This window comes from Rhamphochromis sp. 'chilingali' (genome assembly GCF_963969265.1).
Source record: "Rhamphochromis sp. 'chilingali' genome assembly, chromosome: 19".
Lineage (NCBI taxonomy): Eukaryota > Metazoa > Chordata > Actinopteri > Cichliformes > Cichlidae > Rhamphochromis > Rhamphochromis sp. 'chilingali'.
In genome coordinates, this window is record NC_137946.1 from 747,010 (window position 1) to 770,030 (window position 23,021).

The 23,021-nt window shown below is 42.4% G+C and overlaps 2 protein-coding genes across 5 annotated transcripts in view; both read right to left on the reverse strand.

The window, feature by feature from the left end:
* Positions 1–19,372, reverse strand: part of dlg2 (discs, large homolog 2) — a 176,661-nt gene extending 157,289 nt beyond the window's left edge. The window contains exons 1-3 of the mRNA XM_080867650.1: positions 19,145–19,372; positions 18,167–18,945; positions 10,045–10,176 (exon numbers count right to left, since the gene is read on the reverse strand). Of these exons, the coding sequence (XP_080723776.1) occupies positions 10,045–10,176; positions 18,167–18,185 (151 nt within the window). The 5' untranslated portion in view covers positions 18,186–18,945; positions 19,145–19,372. The remainder of the gene's footprint in view (positions 1–10,044; positions 10,177–18,166; positions 18,946–19,144) is intronic.
* A 1,324-nt stretch (positions 19,373–20,696) lies between these two features.
* The window catches only part of sytl2a (synaptotagmin-like 2a), a 33,166-nt gene continuing 30,841 nt past the window's right edge, over positions 20,697–23,021 (reverse strand). For 2 of the 4 annotated variants that reach the window (XM_080866040.1, XM_080866039.1), the window contains exon 17: positions 20,697–21,173. In XM_080866040.1, the coding sequence (XP_080722166.1) occupies positions 21,025–21,173 (149 nt within the window). In that variant the 3' untranslated portion in view covers positions 20,697–21,024. The remainder of the gene's footprint in view (positions 21,174–23,021) is intronic. The other 2 variants (XM_080866041.1, XM_080866042.1) reach the window with 1 other exon arrangement.

Consider the following 23,021-nt stretch of genomic DNA (forward strand, 5'->3'; position numbering starts at 1 on the left):
CATGAGGGTGGGAATGCATGTTTGTGTCTGTGTGTGCCTGTTTGTCTGTGTCTTATGTCAGGTCGGGTCTTAGACTCCACCTCTCTGGGAACTCCCAGGCCCTCCAAAGTGTGGAGGCCTATCTCCCCTCACCACACTCCCTGCCGGTGACTGATGCCCTCAGGGGTCGGTGCATTGGTGGTTCTTGGTGTCCGGGGCTGGGCGCTCAGGTATGTACCAGCTCACTCCCGGTGGCTACCTGGCGGGACCTGGCGCCTGTTGCTCGGTCAGGCCTCTTCCGGGGCACGGGGGGCCCTGGGGCCTCCGGCCTCTGGGCCTGCGGCTCGGTTCACTCTGGCACAGCTGGCTGCTGGCAGAACCGGCGGGCACGCCGGTGCAGCCCCCTCTAGCTTCTGCCCGGTGGCTACTGGGTGACCCCTCGTCTGGGGATCCTCAGCTCTTCCCATGAGGGTGGCACGGATGCCCCTCCGGTGGTCCTCCTTGGGCTCTCGCACTCTGGGGCCTCTGGATGTCTGGGGCCTGGATCTCCTCCATGCCTGCTTCATGCCCTGGGGGACGGGGCTATGGCTCTCTACATCCTCTTGCAGACCATTACATGGGGAAACCATTTGAATACAAGCGCACTGATCCACACAGGTGTGCACACGGATGTTCACTGCTCGTAGACTTAAATTACACCTTTCTTGGCTGCTACTTCAAAGCACGTGGAGAAACTTTTACTTTGAAATGAATATAAACCTGAATGTGATATATGAGGAAACTTCCTGGGAAGATGAAGTGGACGCAGTGAAACAGCCAGCATTTCAATATCTGAGTTACTCATTTTTTTTCTCTAACAATAGTTTTACACCATTGTGGAAACCATCGATGCAGCCTGATATTCATACATATGGTTTAGCTTGCATTTCATCAGTCTTATAGTGAATGACTGTACATTCGCTAAAATAACTGAGGGAAGTGTTTCACTCTCTCACAATCTGGCTCTGACCCCAGACGTTTTCTTCCCCCTCTATGTTTCCTTCTTTCTGTGGTGCCAGGTGTCTTAGTGACCAGAGATGTGTTTATGCTGTATCACCCTCAGCAGCTTTCCACATTGTAAGCTGACAAAGGTGTGTACAGTACTGCACAGGACAAAGGGGTCTTGGAATTTAAAATCTGGGAAAAAATGCCCTTCTATCTAATCATCAAAACCTAAAGCTTTCAGGACTGATTCTAGCCATACACAAAAACCCTACAGGAGACTATATATTTTTGATGATAATCATTTGTGATTTGATTTCAAACAAATGACTTAACATCTATGAACAGTGGTTTTATTCCTGCTATTGGTATTGTTCTCCTCTGACACACAAATGAAATCTGTTGGTGGTAGGACAAGTGAAACTGGAACTGATAAGCAGGATTGATAGGCAGGCAGACTAAAATGTCAAAAAATGGACTACTGAGAACCAGTATACAAGTAAATGGTAAATGGCCTGTATTTGTATAGCGCGTTACTCAGTCCCTAAGGACCCCAAAGCGCTTTACACTACATTCAGTCATCCACCCATTCACACACACATTCACACACTGGTGATGGCAGCTACATTGTAGCCACAGCTGCCCTGGGGCGCACTGACAGAGGCGTGGCTGCCGGACACTGGCGCCACCGGGCCCTCTGACCAAGAACCGGTTTCATGGGGTTCAGATAGTTTTCAGATGGTTTTCTTAATTGTCAGGTGCTTTTCCAACATTGTTAGCTCTACAGCCCTCACATTCTAGCTGTGTAAGTTCAACAGGAACATTGTTAAGTGCTATGAAACAGAACTTGCTTTTAAGAATTTATTGTAAAGTCATCTGGTAAAACCTGTTGTTGAGCTACTGGTTCATTGTTCTTATCCTTTCCTGTAAAGCATATGGCCGGTCTCCACCATTTTGTTGAATTATTTTACCGAGCTGCTATTTTAACTAGGGTAGCACCATGGCAGAGAACCTTGCCCCTTTAATTATTGTTTTTTATTAAAATGTTTTAATTAAAGGTTTTGTATTGCCAGCCCTGCAACTGAAGTTCTTTTTTTTTTGCAGCTCTATGCTTTTAGTAGTCTAATAAACTTTGATTTGTGAAATTGACCTGCCTCACCTAATAATGAGCCTTTGGGCTTTTGTGGCTAGTACAACATTTGCACTAGCTACTGTGATCTCTCCTGGGGTGTAACTCCCTCCCCAGGTGGCGCTGTCAACACCATTTAGTCACTTTCACCGGTTTTCCGCCTTCACGACGCCAAACATATAAGGCAAAATCAAAAATCGCAAATGTTGCATAAAACACATTTTTATTAATTATTCAGTAAAGCCATGATCTCCATAATCAGAATGTCATTACTGTCATTGTCACAGGTACAACAAAATTAAAAATGGTCAGTGCATCATCCCTAACAATATGAAAATATAAATAAAACAATAAAATTCAATGAAATCAATAAATAAAATACTTAAAGTGCTAATAAGAATAGTATGAGCAAACATTCACATACATGCTTCAGTCAGCGCATAGATTAATTCAAGAGTGCCGTGATGGACATTTTTTTGTAGCAGCACTCAGACGTGTTACTGCGGATGAATAAAAGCTGTGTTTGAGTCTATTAATCCTTCCACTGATTGCTCTGTGCCGTCTGCCCGAGGGCCACAGTTCAAACAGGGCGTGGCCAGTGAGGAATTTTTTATAATGTTCTGAGCTTTTTTACGACAGCGGGTATTGTGTAGATCTTCCAGCGTGGGGAGGGGGCAGCCAGTGATCCTTTGGCGATGTTAATGATCTCTTGGAGTGCTTTCCTCTGAGCCACTGTGCAGCTAGTGTACCAGATGCATATGCAGTACGTTAGTACACTCTCAATGGTGGCGCTGCAGAAGGACACCAGCAGTCTGTGTGATGTTATTCCTCCTGAGAATTCCCAGGAAGTCTCTGTTGGGCCTTTTTCAGCAGCTTGGAGATGTTCGCACTCCAGGAAAGGTTCTCCTCTATATTGACTCCCAGGAAGCGGAAGCTTGCCACCCTTTCTACACAGTCCCCATTTATGAATAGTGGTTGGATCTCTGCCTTTTTCCTTCTGAAGTCTATTATGAGTTCTGTGGTTTTTGAAGTGTTGAGGAGGAGGAGTTGAGAAGGGGGAGTGTTGAGGAGTAAATAAAGACATTCGCGCCAAGCTAAAAGTGCAGACCTCTGCCTTTAACATATAAAGCAGCCAGGTATGACCTCCAAAAGTCCATAAAAAAGGCCAGAAAGGACTACAGGGACAAAATGGAGTCCAGCTACCACAGCTTTGACACCAGGCGACTGTGGGATGGACTGACTGCATCACTGACTACAAGAAGGACAACACAGTCAGTGTTCAGCCCACTGCATCTCTCGCAGACGAGCTCAACAACTTCTATGCTCGTTTTGACGCAGACAACAGAGGGCAGATCCTCTACCCTCAGGAGGACAGTGAGGCTGCAACTTTACCTCTGAAAACAGAAGCTGTGAGATGGACCTTTAAAAAGGTAAATCCTCACAAAGCTCCAGGGCCAGACGGCATCCCAGGCCGGCTACTCAGAGTGTGTGCCGACCAGCTGGCAGAGGTGTTCACCAACATCTTCAACCTCTCCCTGAGGCAGTCAGTGGTCCCCACGTCCCTCAAAGCATCCACCATCATTCCTGTTCCCAAAAAATCAGTGGTCTCCTGTCTGAATGACTACCATCCTGTTACACTGACATCCGTCATCATGAAGTGCCTGGAGCGGCTGGTCAAAGGTCACATCTGCTCCTCCCTCCCTGACACACTGGACCCTCTTCAGTTTGCCTATCGGACAAACAGAGCCACAGAGGATGCCATCGCGCTGGCAACGCACACCACCCTCACTCACCTGGAAAAAGGGAATACATATGGTGTCGGAGAGGCGGATGCTGTCCAAGATAAAGACAATGTTGGATAACACCTCCCACCCACTCCATGACATGCTGGTCAGTCACAGGAGCTCGTTCAGTGAGAGACTGAGATTACCGAAAAGCACCACTGAACGACACAGGAAATCATTCCTGCCTGTGGCTCCCTGTACAACGCATCCACTTAACACACTGTTTGCTGCTACAACTACACATGTTTCTTTTCCAAATATTTATTTATAAGTGACTTATGTATGTATGTATGTATGTATATATATGTATATATTGTACTATTCTTAGTTAGCGTATTGTCTGTCTTGTCTTAATGTTGGTTTAAAATGGAGCACTGTAACAAAAAATAATTTCCCCCAGGGATCAATAAAGTATTCTGATTCTGATTCTGATTCTGATATGCAAGGATGCTCTTCATCGACTACAGCTCGGCATTTAACACCATCATCCCCTCAAAACTTGCCACGAAGCTCGTCGACCTTGGGCTGGGAACACCGATCTGCAGATGGATTCTAAACTTCCTCACAAACAGGCCCCAGGTGGTGAGAGTTGGTAAGCACACCTCCTCACCACTCATCCTAAACACAGGTACGCCACAGGGCTGTGTGCTTAGCCCCCTCCTATAGTCCCTGTTCACACACGACTGTGTTGCTAAACATAAGTCCAACATCATCATCAAGTTTGCGGATGACACAACCATCATAGGCCTCATCACAGACAACGATGAAACGGCCTATAGAGAGGAGGTGATGGCACTGTACGAGTGGTGCCTGGAAAATAACCTGACTCTCAACATCAGCAAAACTAGAGAGATGATAGTGGACTACCGGAAACGACCAGTCAGGGAGCACCAGCCCATCCACATCAACGGTGTCAAGGTCGAAAGGGTCAGCAGCTTCAAGTTCCTTGGAGTCAACATCACCGAGGACTTCTCCTGGACCCTTCACACAGACACTGCTATCACGAAAGCTCGCCAGCGGCTTTACTTCCTGAGGAGGCTGAGGAAGTTTGGTATGAACGCTAACATCACCTCAAATTTCTACAGGTGTGCAATTGAGAGCTTACTGACGAGCTGCATTACAGTTTGGTACGGAAGCTGCTCTGCCAGCAGCCGTAAATCACTACAGAGGGTGGTGAAGGCAGCAGAGCACATCACTGGCACGAGGCTTCCTGCCATTCAGGACATTTATCTCCAGCGATGCCTCCGTAAAGCACACAGCATCATCAAGGCCCACAGCCACCCAGCACATCAGCTCTTCTCCTTGTTACCATCTGGCAGACGTTACAGGAGTCTGTCTGCTCGGACTACAAGACTTAAACACAGTTTCTACCATCAAGCCATACGACACCTCAACCACAACACTTAAACACACACACACTCCACAGGACGCACTCAGAAGCTGCCTGCAGCTTCACAAGTACTCTGTTTAATCTGCACTGGTCACTTCACTTTATTGTTATTGATATTTATATTTTTAAAAAAGTGCAATACTGCAACAACTGCCACAAAACAAAAAATTTTATTTTTTATTATTTTATTTTATTTTATTTTTTTCTACTGTACCATTCTGCTGAGTGACTGTCTTCTGCTCGTCAAATACATTTCATTGCGATGTTGACCCTGTGCTAACTTGCATATGACAAATAAAACTGAAACTGAAACTGAGGAGGTTATTGGCCTTACACCATGACGACAGCTGCTCAACCTCGTCTCTGTAAGCAGACTCGTCACCCCTGGAGATGAGCCCCACCATGGTGGTGTGGTCTGCAAACTTCACAAAGATGTTGCTCTGGTGGAGAGGAGTGCAGTCGTGTGTGTAGAGAGTGTAGAGCAGTAGACTGAGCACAAAGCCCTGGGCTGAGCCCGTGCTGAGACTCAGGGCTGAGGATGTGCAGTGGCCAACTCTGACTCTCTGTCTTCGGCCCGAGAGGAAGCTGTTGATCCACATGCAGGTGCTGTATGGAAGCCCCAGGTCTTGTAGCTTGACCACCACTTTGTGTGGAAGGATGGTGTTAAAAGCTGAGCAGTAATCCACGAAAAGCATCCGCACATGGCTTCCATGCTCTTCCAGGTGTGTTACGGCAGCATGGAGTGCTGTGGCTACAGCGTCTTCCGTGGACCTGTGCGAGGGATTTGTTGAAGATCCCGGTGAGGGTCCCAGGATCTGAAAGTAAGCCTGCAGTGTGAGAGCGAAGTGCTCTAATAGGGTGATATGGTACTACAAGGTCATTAAGATAAGATGGGGCCTGATTATTTAAGACCTTGTATGTGAGGAGCAGGATTTTGAATTCTGGATTTAACAGGAAGCCAAAACAGGAGAAATCTGCTCTCTCTTTCTAGTCCCTGTCAGGACTCTTGCTGCAGCATTTTGGATTAGCTGAAGGCTTTTCAGGGAGTTTTTAGGACATCCTGATAAGTCTACACAGAAGTTACTGTGATACCTTTTCCTGAAGCTTCCGGACGGCATTGTGAAAAACATCTGCTTAGAAAGAATCCATTGGCTCTGAACTAGGAGGCCTGAAGTATGAAGACTGCGTCCTATTGTGGCCAAATTCAGACATTCCAAGCAGAATGAGCTGAAAGGAACAGACTTCAGCAGGACCAGTTCCCCAAAGAGATCCTGGAGTGACACAAGGTCCTGTTCCCAGTCTGATGCAGCTGTATGCTGTCATCGCCACAGACCGGCGCTACGTGGGCAGACAGCTCTACCATGACCCCAGCACCACTCCCTGGTTGTATTAACCACACTTCAGATAAGAATCCGCTAGATTTTTCTCTCCTCCTCTTCCATTAACACCTAAATAGCTGATTCATGTCAATACTTTAATCATCGTGATATCATCACAGATAAATCACCGTCAATCTCCACAGCATGGAGATTAAAACGTTTTCTCTTTCATCCCTCCCATTAGTGCTTTTGCATGTTTTTCTCCCGTCTCTCACTGCACCGATCAGCTGTTTCCTACTCAGTAACAAACAGCTCATAAACTTAAAAGAAAGTTGTGTGTGACTATTTTTTCACTTCGTCTTAATTTCCTTTTCCTCCCTTTTTTCCCTCTTGCTTCTGCTCCCTCAATCTTTTCACATGTGCGCGGCAATATCTCGGACATACACACTCAGCATCAGCACATCCACTACAGCCTCACAGCACACACAGATATGTAGGACACACACACACATACGTCCACTCAATGTGCACACACATAATCAAACAACACCTAGCACCCCTCTGGTCTACATATTGCACTCATAAAAACCTGTCACCACATTTTTTTAACACCCAGTGGACATGTTTTTTCTTATTCATTTGCGCATCACACGCGGTGTGCAACATTAGTTACACACACACACACACACACACACACACACACACACACACACACACACACACACCTATGGGCACATTAAGGTTTATCCCATGGAACATACATGGAGCTGGCTCCAGAGAGAAGAGGTTATGGAAATGTAACCAGCTTAAAGTTTTATTACAAGAGACTCACAGACCTGCCTCAGCTAAAGAGGAACCTAACTAACTGCAGTTCACAGATACAGTTAAACAGTAAATGAGCAATTATGGACTCTCCTCACCCTAACTGTAGGGAATATACTTTCTTCTCACATTTCAACTCAACAGCCGTCTGTGTGCATGGGTGTTGGACTTCCTCACTGGCAGAACTCAGGTGGTGAGGGTGGGTAGATGCGTCTCTAACATCACCATCAACACAGGAGCACCTCAGGGATGTGTCCTCTCGCCACTGCTCTACTCCCTCTACACTTCAGACTGTGTGGCCACCCATGGCTCCAACACCATTGTGAAGTTTGCTGACGACACAGTGGTGTTGGGTGCCATCTCCAACAACAGGTGGCCTACATGGACGAAGTGAAGAATCTGGCATCATGGTGCCAGCCTTTTTTTGTGCATTTTTTTCTTTTTTTTTTACAGCGCATTGTGTTCTGCCTCCTGATTGGCTAATCCTGTGCTGTGTCTGCTGTACAGGACAGGATGTGTTCAGCTTGTCAAATTTACATAAATCTTCGATCCCAGCAGTGTGACTCTGAAGTGCTGCACTGTATGTTTGTAAGTTTTCTCCCCAACAAACAACGATGTCGACGAAACGTTTTGCTCCATCAAAGGCTCCTGCAGTAGCACCCAAGGAAGATGCCAACCATCGCACAAACAGTTGGACTTCTGGTAGGAGTTACCATATTTTACGGATTATAAGGCACATTAGGCGAAACAAAACAGTCAGATAAGTCAAACTTTACTCATTCTTCTTGCTTCCTCTACTTCCGTACCATTGATGATTCATTAATGTTGAATTCTCTGCAGCTGCTCTGTTCCCGTGTTCTGGACCTGAAAACATGGTTTGATCTTTGGTTTCATCCTATAATAATGAACTTATTTTTCTATGAAGGTTTGAACTTTGAGAGTTTAAACAAGAGAGAAAAGTGTGAAAATGTTCGTGCCTGTCTGAGAAAAGTGTATAAAGTGTGTAGTGAGAGGTTTTACAGCCTTAAACATCTATAACAATTGTAAAAAATAAAGTTGGCTCCTTCTCAAATTTCACCTGTCGCGGCTTATTTTTAGAACGTAACTCCCGCGACAAACGAGGGAGCGCTGTAATGTTCTTGGTGCTTGCTATTCATTAAGTATAGTAGACAGTAGATGGTAAAGATCATGGTTTTAACACAAGGTTCATTTAGCTTTCTAAAGCAGAAAAGAAAAGAAATAGCTTATTTGTCCCATATTCAGGGTATTATTTTGTTTCAGCATTTTAATATTAATTTGACCACAACAAACATGTAAAAAAGACTAAAGGAATTTTGCGCTGCTGTGGTCATCAACCTCGCTGTCAAGCTCAGCAGACTGAGACAACTGGTGGCATCGTTCTTTGGGTTACGGGGAGGTGTGTTTGCTTTATGTGCAGTTGGCAAGCTCATCTGTACTTCTGTGTTTTTAAAGAATAAATACCTCATGGCACAACCACATCCAGCAGCATATCTACAAATCTGAGAGGAAACTCTCCTGCTAACAAACCTGCTAAAACATGCCATTAATACTAACCAAAAAATACAGTAACATTTGATCAGAGTCGTTCAGCTGCTCAGAGGAACGACTCCAGAGAGGCAGGGATGATGAAGGGGTTGAATCTAGACACGAGTCCACTCTGCACTGAGGGGGTTTAGCCAGAGTGACTATGCCACAGGCCAGATTATCATCTTACAAAGCACCTAATGCTTTGTAAGATGATTAAATCTATTTCAGGAGGGATTTATTCCATAGCAGAACTCTGTGATTGCAATGTCTTGATGGATGCTCTCCCATCCAGGTAAGGAAATCCCCGAAGGTTGATTCTGTTCATCTGGACGTTTCAGCTGACGGCAGGTTTCCCCAGTCTTACAGTACATTTGCATAATCATTACAACTAGCACCACTGGCGAACAATGGGCTGTGAGGTCAGTTTTTTGATCATTAATATGCAAATTATTATGACCATTGATGAGCAACCATTGATCAATGACCACTGATCTATGCTTGCAATGTCTACATCTTTCTCACCATTAAAGGAATTTATAAGATGTGTTTGGCTATATCTTTAGATGTTAGCAGTAACGAATGTGTAACAATTGCACACACACTAATAAAACCTTGTAATGATGCTGTCAGTTTGAAGCAGTCAGTTGTGGTTTTGGAAAATATTGGACGATCTTGCAGCACCGCTACTCTGTCCACCATTCATACACAAGTTTCTCCCTGACTGGATTTGCCAATCAAAGCTGTGATCATGACGTTGCACCGTATTTCAACAGCATCACAGCAAGTTAGTAATTAAAGTCAAACTTATGAGAAAGGTGACCCTTTGAAAACAAATCAGTGTGATAAGAACTATTAATAAAAATGTATCTGAGGAGAACTTTTTTGTTTTAGCTGGACCCCAGCAACAATCTGGAAACTGTGACGGTCATTCATATTGCAAACCAGCCCACGCTACTCTTCTTGCATTCACTCTTCACAAGGTCACCAACACAGTGATCTATGTATTTACAAAAACTTTTGTTTTGAAAATCACCACAGTATGAACTTAAAGCAAATGCTGTCTGCTTGATACACTGTGGCTGTGCGACTTACCAAGAAGAGCTTCAAACAGGTTGCTTTTGAAAATCCCCATCACTCTTTGAATGGCAGTTTTGAGCTGCTGCTCCTCCGGTTTCCTCAGGTTAGTGCAGTATTCCTCCAAAAGTGCAAGGGCTCGAGCTGTGTCTGCAGAGCACAGAGGAAAAAAGGCTCTGGGGTTTCCTTGGTTTATTTTTCTCATGGATAATTTATGTAAAATATATACATTGATCTGGTAATATTTAATATCCTGTGCTAAAAGGTTGATTCTCTTCATAGAGACAAAGTATTTTCAGTGGGAGAAACGTTTTGTCACTCATCCAAGTGACTTCTTCAGTCTCAGCTGACTGCAGGTTTCCCCACTACCTTTGCATACTGACTGAAACTAGCCGACTGAAGAGAGGATGCCACACCGAGGATGGGGACAAGTGGGTGAAAAATTTGTCATCTAAGCAGAGAAAAACATCCTTGCAAAAGCGTTGAACTTTGCTGTGACGCCTAGACAAATCGTGCCTCAGAAAAAAGCGATTTGAAACAACAACATTGTAGATGTTGAAAGTTTCGGCCTGTCTCAGCAATGCAAGGCCACCAGCATCCAACATCAGCATGGAGGAGAGGAAGGTACTCACATCACTTATTAATGACAGCAACATTATCATCCTTCAGGCAGACATGGGTAGGGTTGCTAAACCAGAAAGACTATCATGACCCGTCATTAGGCAGCTTGAATTTAGTTCGGAAGTGAGAGATGTCAGTATGGACGCAGATGATGGGCTCGTACTATGTTACATCTCTCTTCAATTGTGTTCCAGTCACTGAAGCAGTGGAAGTAGTTCATAAGAGATGACAGGATGACCCCAACCTCAGCAACAGGACCACTCTCAGCACCAACCACATGTGTTTGCTCTGTGTCTTCATTCCACACATTTCATATACAAGGGTCAGTACTATTACACATTAACTCAGTGGACCGACACATCAAATTCACCAGGGAGGATATGAACAGTGGCAGGTTAGCCTTCTTAGACTGTGAGATTTCCATCAGTAATGGGGGACATCTAAAAGCTGATGTGTACCGTAAACCTGACACAGCGGCCAGGGAGGCAGAAGAACATCAAGAAGGCCCTGAGTAAATGTGGTTATCCCAGCTGGACTTTTGTCAAAGCTGGGAAGGCTCCTAAAGAAAGCTCCAGCTGATCCAGGAGAGAAGGACAACCGCTGCCCACCTGTAGTGATCCCGTACGTGTCAGGAGTATCGGAGCAGCTGAGACGCATTTTTTCTAAACACCGGGTCTCTGTGGCTTTTAAATCCCAAAACACGCTGCGCCAAAAACTGGTCCACCCCAAGGATCGGGTTCCCCGACACAAACAGAGTAACATAGTGTACGCTGTTAAGTGCAGGAGGACTGGCAGGATTTATACATCGGGGAAACCAAACAACCTCTGGCTAAGAGGACGGCACAACACAGAAGAGCCACCTCATCAGGCCAGGACTCTGCAGCCTATTTACACCTACAGGCCAGTGGACACTCTTTCAATGATGAGGATGTAACATCCTGGACAGGGAGGAACGCTGGTTTGAGGGCGGAGTCAAGGAGGCCATTTACGTGAAAAGGGAAAGACCATCTCTGAATGGAGGAGGGGCCTAAGGGTACATCTGTCACCATCTTACATGCTGTGATTGCAGCCATTCACCAACTCTCTGTGAATGGGACTCATGGGCTTTGATCAGTGGTCATAATTTACATATTAATGATCAATCACAGTGATCGATCACATGCATTCAGTGGTGCTAGTTTCAGTCTTTGTGCAATGTCCTGTTTGTAAGGTTGGAAACCTGCAGTCAGCTGAGACTGAAGACGTCACCTGATGATGATGAAACGTTTCTCCCACTGAAAACGTCCAGATGAACAGAATCAACCTTTTGGGATTTACTTACCTGGATGATTGAGCATGCATGAAGACACTTAATATCTTGTGGCAAAGTTGTATAAGATAATAAAAGGGACTGACAGTGATGCATGGTGTTTATGGCATACAATAGATCTTTTTTTCCATTACATACTGGATCTGGCTGCATGGTGTGCTCCCTCCTAGTACAAGAGCAGAGAGAAGCGCAGCACTGATGTTTGAACAATCTGTGTTTCAGTTCAAAGGTGGTGTATGGGGTGGAGGCTTGTTCCACATCAGAAGGCAGATGCATAGATAGTTGTTTATGCATGGAGGAAAGCTTATGTGGACAATTCTGAAAACATGAAGCTCGAGCAGTTTAGAGCTCATGACCCTAAACAGAACCTGTGAGCAGAGGTCTGCTGGGTTCATTCAAATAGAATTCTCGTTGATTTTGTGACTCTCTGAACACAAATTGTACCATTTAACACAATTTGTCCACTTAGAAACACTGGCCTTCAATATCCAACACATTAAGTACAAATTAATCTCTCTCAAGTTACACCTTTTCAAACTCAATTAGAAGAACACTTCATTTGTGTGTCAGCGTATAAAAGAGATCTCAAATGTCTTAGTCAGATGTTAGGCAAGAAGATGGAGCACCGAGAAAACAGAAAAACTTTAAGCGACAGCCTAACACGCAGACAGTTTATACTATTTCTTCGGTTCCGCGTTGTATTGCAGTAAAAACTAAATACCTCTTTCGTTACCCTTTTGTATCTGTGCACTAACGTTCTTTGTAATCTAAAAACTCCCACTAGGGCTTATAAACTCTCCACCAGTTGGTCTTAGAACTGAAGAAGCTTCTCGGATGAGAGGTGAAACGTCTTCAAGGAAAACTTAAAGAAGTCCAGACGCTTTTCTTTCCAAGATCTTTAGACTACCATGACCTGGATGACTGAGAACCTACAAAGACAAAGACTCTACTATGTAGAGTTTCTCACTGTATTTAACATTAATGTAGGTGAAATTACTGAGTTTTATGAAATACTACTAAATGACATACGCTGCTCTTAAAAGTATTTATCCCTTTCCTGATTTCTTATTTTTTCCATATTTGTCACACCTACATGGTTTAGATCCTCAAAGTTTAATATTAGACAAAGATGACCCCAGAAAATGCAGAAATTCCACATTTGTTGGAAGACTGAGTTTAAATATAACCTATCAAAGTGAAGTAAGTTAAAAGATCTCAAGAACAGATGAGTAACAAAGTAATAGGAACCAATCAGTCTGGAAACAGTTACAAGGCCATTGCTAAGACGTTAGGACTCCAGTGATTTACTTTGACAGCCATTATCCACAAACGGGGAAATCTTGGAACAGTGGTGAACCTTCCCAGGAGTGGCTGACGTGTCAAAATTACTCCAAGAGGGCATTAGCGACTCATCCTCGCTTGCCTAAGCTCATTAATCAACAATAAGAAAGAGACTGGGCAAAAATGGCCTGCATGGCAGAGTTCGACAAAACCACTGCTCAACAAAACAAGTATGATGGCTTGTCTCATTTTTATTGATGATCCTCAACATTTCTGGGAAAGTATTCTGTGGACTCACAAAACAAAATTCAAAATAAAAAGATCACACAACAGTCAAACACGGTGGTGGTACTGTGGCAGCTTTGGACTGCTTTACCGCTTAGAGCTCGGACAACTTTCTATTACTGATGGATCCATGAATTTTGCTCTTTACTAGAAAATCCCGAAGGGGAATGTTGGCCATCGGTTTGTGGTCTGACACTCCAGAGCACTTGGGTTATGCAGCAGGTCAATGATCTAAAACAGACCAGTAAATCCAGCTCTGAATGCTATATTGATGCAAATAAAAGTTATGCATTCAACTCTTTCCTGTTTGTTTTAAGAGTTTTCTATTTGCATTTGTATTCATTTATTTTGCACTTATAAAATGTACATTATTCTCTTAAGAGAAGAGATTCATTGTACAAGATGCATCTGCTACTACTACTATTCAGTTTCTGGGCAGGTAATAAGAATACACAAAATCACATGATCAAGGAACAAATGATGTTAGCAGGACATCACCTCAAAGGTTCTGGTTGTATCTTCTGAGCAAAAAAGAATAAAGCAATATTAAATGTAAGTTGCACATCCAGGTTACAAATTAAGTTCTCAGAGCTTATTATTGATAATAATTATTATATTTAATAAGGTTTCTTCAATGATGAAATTACCTTGGTTTCTCAGTGATTTGATTGGTTTTCATTTTGTAACACTTGGTTGAGACCAGCAGGAGATGAGATAGTTAATCTGATCAAATTAATAGTAAATAAACTTCCACTGTTTCTCTCAAGTGAGTAATGAAAGTGTTGAAAGTGGGAACTGATAAGAATGTAGTGATTCCAATTCCATAATCAGTATCACTTATACATTCTATTCCTTATCAATTCTCTTATCCTAATTGGGTTATCACTGGCACCACCATTGCTAAGCAGCATATCAAAGACATTCATGCAAATGAGCTGCAATACTGCGCCGTGAAATGTTTGTACGTGTTGGAGGTCAGTCGCCCCTTTGTTGTGATCAGTGTTGGGGTTCAGAAAAATGTATTACACATATTATACAGAATACTAATGTTCATGTTATGTTAAGTAACACTCATGTTACTTAATTTGTTACTAGTTGCATTATTTTCACGTTTCTCCATAAAAGGAACTGAAACACACAATAATCTCATAATTCCTATTTAAAAATAAAAACCTCAGCCTACAGTCCCAGACACCAACACACGTCTATCATAATGAGGACGTAAATATGATGTTTCTCTTAGTATTTAGCAACAAGAACCAAAGATGAAAACCAGCAATCGCTACACTGATTTGACTTTAGAAACATGAACAGATGAAAATGGAGGTTTCAGCCTGACTGCTCATCACTGCTTTTGTTACCTGTTGAATTTCAGGATCTGGCTGCCGGGCCCTGGACTCACTGAGCTTTCACATGGCTGCTTATTACCATGCTGTCTGTGCAAAGAGCCAAAGTTGTGTTAGCAGTATAATGCAGTGTTTCCTGTCCTGGACGCAGTTAGCACTTTAACATTGCACTCTTGTCCTTTTGTGCAATAAAAATAAAAGTAATGTCCATATCCACACTGTACATTGCTCCATTTTTTCCTCCTCCAGCAGAATCGATGGGCAAGCAGACTAACAATTCCAAGGAATTCAACTACTGGGAACCAGTTCTCTACAAGAACTGGTTCTTGAGTCCCATCCCTAGTTGAAAGGTAACTATATTGTGTATGCTACTAGTGTTTTTCACATGCTTCAATGTGGAATCTAAAATGATACCTACACATTGAACACAGCAACACTGTTTACCTCGTGATCATTTACAAGTGTAGGAGAAATCAGTATAAAGTATATTGTTACAGTCATTAATATACACATTTAATAACAGAGGGACACCAGGATCCATCGTTGTGCCACAGACACCTTGTGATAACTTATTTTCTAAATATGATTTTATCCCGTTTAAAACACTTGTAGAAAACAGAGTGTAAAAGCATTTCTGTATTTACTGTGTGAAACGCAGAAACACTGCACCTCGTTTATACAGGTTAGCCTTCATAGCCCCTGCAAACACGCCCAGCTCTAAACTGGGATAAAACACAGCATCATTTAACAGATGTGTTTTCAGCTGCTGCTAAATGACTTTTTTCCAATAATTTGGAGACAACAGGTCATCTTCAAACTGGTCTGTAATGGGCTACTTTGTCTTTATCACCACCTTTATATGGAGAGTAACAACTGCACTGTTGAGAGCAAAGGGAAATATGGATACATGATTTTAGAGGACAAGAATCAAGCCAACCAGTGTTATCAAGTTATTCGAAAAAAGTAATTAGTTACTAATTACTGATTACTTCTCCAAAAAAGTAATCCTGTTACTAGGCTGATTACTTATTTTCAAAAGTAATTAGTTACTTTTTAAAAACATGATATACAACCTGAGTAGGTAATGAAGCAACCGGCCTTTCAGCCCAATTCTATTTTTTCTGCATAATCCATCATATACAATGTAACCACATGGAAAAGCCTCTGTTTAAAACTTGTTTTATTCGTTTTAATGCAACTGTCTTTGACTTGAAGAAATTCTTTAACATTTAAACCTGTTTCCTGCATATTCCAGCAAATAAAATAATGTTTTGTGTTTACACTCTTTCAACTAGATGCAAGTAAAACTCAGCAAAAAATAAATAGAATCAAAGACTCAGCAGCTCTTAAATCTATTGCCACCTGTTTAGCAGGAGTGGGGTGGGTGGAGGTTTGCCCACAGCGGTCATGTCAGTGGGGGGATCCGGGGCTTTCTCTGTGAGCGTCACGTTCCCGTGGCAGCGTGCTCGCTGCTCGCTCAGATTTGAAGTTTAATCTTTCGCTGTAGAAAGAAGTTTTCTTCCCACAGAGTGAACAGCGGACGCTGATGTTTTTGTCACTTTTACAGAATCAAACTCAAAGTAATGTGATTACTTCCACGCTTTAAACGCTGCACAGTCGTACCCTCTCCATCGCTCCATATTATCCATGTTGATCTGCACACGTCTGTTGCTGCCACGGACGTCGCACGCTCGTACATCATTGTCATGAGACACTCACACAAACAAAATCACAGTTTAGTAACGCAGTTTACGGGAAAGTAACAGTAATCTAATTACTTTTTGCAATAGTAATCCCTTACAATACTCGCTACTCGAAAAAGAGTAATCAGATTACAGTAACACGTTACTTGTAACACATTACTGCCCATCTCTGCCCCCAACTGACTTTGAATTTCTTAGTGATGTAATCGTTTGACCAGTGGTTTAAAATTAAACTTTCTCATTTGTGCCTACAGACAGTAAATCTGTGTCAAACACCAGGACACAAAGATTCACCCAGATGTCCACACAACTCTACAACAGACTCAATTAAATAATTATTTACAACAATGTGCAAATAGAAGACTATCATTTACGTTTGCACCATTAAGTTTTACTCCATCTCTCTGTAATCTCTCTGTAACTTGCCAGAGACGATTGCCGTTCACTTGTTTAATGATTGAGGAAAAACTTGGCTCTAACCTGGATGTAACTTTGTTTCTAAAGCCTTTGGACATTACTGGTTAGTTGCCTGACCTGCAGGGTCTGTGGATAGCTCCCCAGTGGGAAGTAAAAGAGGCTTTATAAAGAGTTATCTCTGGATAGCTGCAGCATGCAGCACTCTGCAATCCTCCAACCACGGTCCCTCACTATGAACTTACAGTTGTGAGTTCATGGTGTTCATTCTCCCTTCTGGCTAAAGATGGGACCAGAACAGAGCCTTGTGCATGTGTGAAATATTTTAAGAAAACTGAGACTTATTAAAGAGGACCGCGTATATCCACAGTTTTATAAAACTGATGAAAATAAGCATCTGTGTCATTTATATTTGTCACTAACAAGCAACATTACAATACAGCGAAGCTGGGAAACCTTGAGTTCTGTTACTGTCATGATGATGCTGATGTTACTGTGACACTGGGCACGTAACTAAACACTGTGGCAGCCCAACCTCCCCACACCCTCCTCACAATGGCAGTGACGTAATTCACCTGTACACCCTGGAAACTGCTCCGTAAATACAAAAACCCTCAAGTAGTGAAAAGTGATCCACAGAGGACACAGCCCACCACACACAGGACCCAAACAATCTACAGCCAAAGTCGCAGCCCACCACCTTCTTCTTTATATTGTTTATTGGCGTTTGGCAAACAGCAAAATGGCGCATTACTGCCACCAACTGGTGTGGAGTGTGGACTGAAATGTCAGAAGAAAAAAAATAGTTTGCCTTAAAAATATGGCCTGATAACTTTGACTTCTCGAGTTCTTCTGAACTAAGGTCCAGTTTCATATCACCAAACTTTCCAATCAATATATTTCTGACGATGTATTAAAACGTTCCATTGCTTCCTCTCTACTGCAGTAACACTGTGCTGTGCGGTATTTGTCTTATTAAAAGCAACGTGTCCAGTCTGAGTCGAGGGACTACCTCATACCAGGCAGGTGGTTTTGATCTCACGGTCAGTCCCTGCACACTACTGACAAATGTAGTGTAGATAAGATGCACTTCGATGTGGTATCAACAGAGTCTCATGAATTACACGTGTCACATAACTGCACTCTGAAAATGGATGGATAGACATGTAATAATAACTCACCTTTTTTCCTGATAGGCATGGCGACTTGGTGTAAACCTGACTCTCAGTAAGGCTCCACTTCTGTCTTCAGTGCATGATCACAGAGTTCTCTCAAAGTGGCACAAAAACAGAAACGTTTGGTAAACTTCAACAGAGACAACTCAAACCAGCTGTTTTTGATTTTTATTCCAGGGACAATGGGGAGCCTTTCAGGAGGTATCCAAGCAAAATAAGGAAAGGACTAACTCCACTGATGATCCAGCCATGTGACTGTAGGTGTCTCTGTCCCCTTTACAATTCATCAGAAATCCACAATAAACTCAGAAGAGGTCCCCCTGCAGCAACCTCTCATTCATATCTATTTAGTGCGTGCAGTCAATCAGTGGGCCTTGATGTGAGATGCAACAACAGTTGTGATTCTGCAGTTCAAAACATTATATGTACGAAGAGGCTTAGCACTTCTGTCTGGATGTACTTAATTAAGAGAAACATCCTTTGGCTGAAGAGTTAGCAGGCCACAGAAGTGCTTTGTCATGCTAGGTCGCTGGTGGTCCACACAACCTGGTACAGACAAAATAACACAGCAGGGCAAACAGGCAGACACCAAACCAAGATGCCCGGACAATCGGGCGGATGTGTACAAAAACGCTGGTTCGGTGTCTGCTGGTCCGGGGGAGCCTTGAGGTCTGGCCTGGGTTAACATAGTCTGCTCACTCGGCCGCTGTGGTGTGACAGTCCTCCACAGATCCACGGACAGGAGAACTGCTCCACATCCTTCATCCTGAGGTTTCCTCTACAGCCTGCCAGCAAGAACAGGGTAAAGGGTGAAGAACACTTCAAATATGCAGCAGTTCTCCTGCGCTCCTCAGCTAATACCCAGTGGTCACCTCAGAGTTTTATGCCCGGAGGTTTCGACTTATGGTGGGATGCGTGTCCCCCGCTCCCTCCTCGCATTACTGCCATACACAAACGCAAACATGCGCGGTGCCCGTTACTTACCTAGCATTCACCTTATATCGCAGCCAGCGGCGATGCCAAATGAAATGCCGCTTCAACGGTGCGACGACACCTGCCTGCCGACGACGGCGCTAAACGGCTTCCAGGTGGATCCGCGTTCATTTCCTGCAAAACGGTGACCGAAGAAACACAGTGCTGTGTTCTCCCTGTGCTACAGCCCTTTATTTCATCCCACCTGACAGTATCTTACAGTTTTACGTGCCAGAAACAAGCCCACTATACTACGTAAACGAACTTCCGCTTGTACTTTTCAAAATAATGCCTTCTCTAAGCGTACATTTTAACTCGACATGTATACTTATTTCAAACACAGCAGTCGCTCTGGCGTAATGACTGTTAGTGATTCAGTCCTCTGTGCAGAAGCGGCCGCTGTGAGTGACATTAAAGTGTCTGAATTAGCAGTCAGTGTAGTAAAACATATTTGAAAGAACACGAACAAAACCACTGAATGTGTGTAATATATATATATATATATATATATATATATATATATATATATATATATATATATATATATATATATTATATACACACACATACATACACTGTACATCGCTCAAGGATCATACTTCTATGTGTGTGTGTATTTTCAAACAAGAAGAAAAAAAGAGCAGTATTGTGCTTTTACTTTGAAGGAAACTCGACTGAGCTTGACGCAGCTGTGGAACTTTACCTTAGCAACGCAGAGGCTGGTCGCTGGTTAGCTGCCCCCGGTTTGATTGAACTGATGCGACAACCAATCATAGAACGGGATTTATTGTATCAGGCGGGACTGACCAGTGAGAATGCTTTAAACCAGTGCAGAGCAGAGCCCTTCAGTTGAAATTGCTGCATTAAATGTACTGTAGGAAATCTGAAACATCCAAAGTAGTGATTCTAAAATGGACCAGCTAAAAGAAGTACTTGAACAAGAACAAGGTGGTTGTAGTCTGTATTTAGTCTTAACATTGTATTACTGTACTTGGAGGAATGTTGCAAATAGTCTGGTTTGGGCAGATTTATTGTTCTAATTCAACAGTGAAATCTGATGGTCATGAAAGATGGTGTTACAACTAGAGAGAAACTGCAATGTGAACAGAATCTAAAAGAATAGACTTAAAACCAGGTGCCACTGTAATACTGCCCTGCATACTGCATCCAATGTGGAAGGTATTCATTTTTGTCTTCAAGAGCTAAATAATACTTTTTGACCTCTGACTATTCTTGTGTCTACAGAAGCCTCCCTTTAAACAACAGTGCCACTGTTTATCAGTACATTATACTCATAACTTGCACATCCTCCCAGAGATAACCACTAAAGAAAATGTTCAGGAAGGCTTGTACTACTGAGTGGGGACATACAAATATCCTGATGAAGTACATCTGTCGCAGCAATACACAGAACTAAATGTGGGGAAACTGAGGATTCAGTGAGATCATTGCCTCTGGGGTTAGTGTGTATGGTTTTGATAATAGTCATTATCTCCAGTTATGAGGTCAGAAATCTAAATTTCCAAGTGTTGTCTGTCATGAATAAAATCCTTATTTCACCACCAAACCAAAAGTGAAATGAACATTCTGTTTATTGCTTTGTGTATTGATCATACTATACAGTTCATTAATGCTTACATCATAGATTATCATTTCTGCTTTCTGCATTTCTTATTAAATAAGGAATTTAACTCATTCACTGCCAGCCATTGGCAGTGAATGAGTTAAACCCATTGACTCATTCACTGCCATTGACGGCTATAGACGTCAATGGCAGTGAATGAGTTAACATGTGACTTGGACAACAAAACCTAGTTGTGGATGTGGATCATCTAAAAGTATATACTGTGCTGTGTAATTTCTACACATTAATCAATACATTTGATACAGTGTCACTTTGAAATGCTCTTTGGCATCATCAGCATTCTCAGAGGTAAAACATCCTCCACCCATTCACCATCAGAGCGTAACATCCTCTGCCATAAATCAGCTTCATCTGTCGTTGAATCCATCCAAGACACTTCCACACCGTAACTCTCCCCTGCACAGACAAGCACAGACATTACACTGATTTCATTGAGTGACACGATGTACTGTATTGGCGTTTATATCCAGTAGAAGAGTAAAAGATGGAGCAACAGGCAAAAATGATAATAAAATTTTTTACAATAAAATCTATTAATAGTGACATAAATTTGAAGATACTACAGGTGAAATGTATTATTTGTCTGTCGTTAGGGTAAAATGAACAGGAATTAACAGGGAACATTACAGTAAAGCTTTAAACAAACTAAAGTAAGGACTATGAAAAGTTAGACACAATATGTTCAAAGTTTGACCTTTAACTTTATGGCATTTGTGGACAAACGATGGCCAGTTAGGCTGTTTAATCCAGCCTATCAAACATTTACAAAACTACAAAATTTCCCTAAAAAGTTAAATATTTATTTAACTTTTGTTAAATATTTATTTAACTTTTTCCTGTGTTTTGCTGCATTTTCCTGCAATACCAGGTAGATGTCACTAGATGATGCACTCCAAACACTTCTAACCTTTACCAAGGTAAATTTATTCTGTCCACGCTCACATATTTATGATTCCAACATCAAGACATCATACATTAACACAGCTCAGCTTCTGATGTTTGTTAGAGGCATTAATGACAATTCTGAGGTCACAGAGGGATTTGTATGACAGGTTTCATCAAGAGGCCGAAGCTATAGATGCAGCTGCCGGGAGTCCCCCCTCCTCCTTTCGACTACAAACACATCCTTTTACTCGGCATCAAGAGCGCTTTCTTCACAAAAGCTCTGACTCGGGTAGTTACCTTTCCCCTTAGGGTTAAAAATAAAGCCCCTTGAGGTTATTGTTGCTGTAATTTGGATGTTTATAAATGAAACTGAATTTAATTTCACATTCTATGACAACTTTCATTCATTTTAAATATTTTCACCTGTTAAAATGTAAAAAGGTTTTTTTACAGTCAGTTTTAGTATTCAGACATTTTGCACTGCAGATCACTAAAACTATTCGCATTCAATTTCATTTGAATCTAATAAATTTACACAATTTAAAAGAAAATGTAATAAAGAATAAAATATTCCTCAGAGATCCAGATGTGGAGGTTGTGTGTGAGGCTGCTAAAACATCATTTTTCATTGAGCTCATTGTTTGTTAGTTTATTACTAGTTCACACTTCAGTTTGAATTATGAGCATAAACTACATTTTTACTGTTACAAACAAATATTTATACTTTAAATTTCCTTGCAAAAGTCTTGAGCCACATATAGCTGCCTAAAGCTCTGCCTGTACTTGCAGGTCCTGTGTTCTTTACACCAATCAAACAAAAAAAAGAAGCTTTATTAGCATCAACCAAACAGAAACAGTGACCAGAGGCACATCAGTCTCAGTCATTGTGCTCATTGCTAGCCACACCGAACAAACTGGGATTCCCGTTGTACATTAACAATAACAGTGAGATATGAACACAAGTTAACTGGAACAGCTGTTATCAGACTGTAACTTAAACACGTTAACATCAGCATCAGTCGTGGGGATGGTGGCCTCTCCCCTCGGGCTGCACCAGTGTATTAGACCAGTATTAGCTTGATGTATGCAGATGGGTGTGTAACTCTTATGAGCTGTTTGGGCTAACTCACAGGACTGCGTGTGGCAGTCACAAAGCAACCTTTGTGCCTTCCAAGCACCTCCTGCCTTTCACAAAAATGGACATTAGAAGACCACCAATAAAGTGATGTCTAGATTACTGTGATGTCCAAACATTTAAGGTTTTCCTACTTGAATGTTTAGTTTTTGTTGAAAGTGACAATTTCTCCTGAGGAGAGCACATGCTCTCAAAATTACCAATGATAAGAAGAGTGATATTCT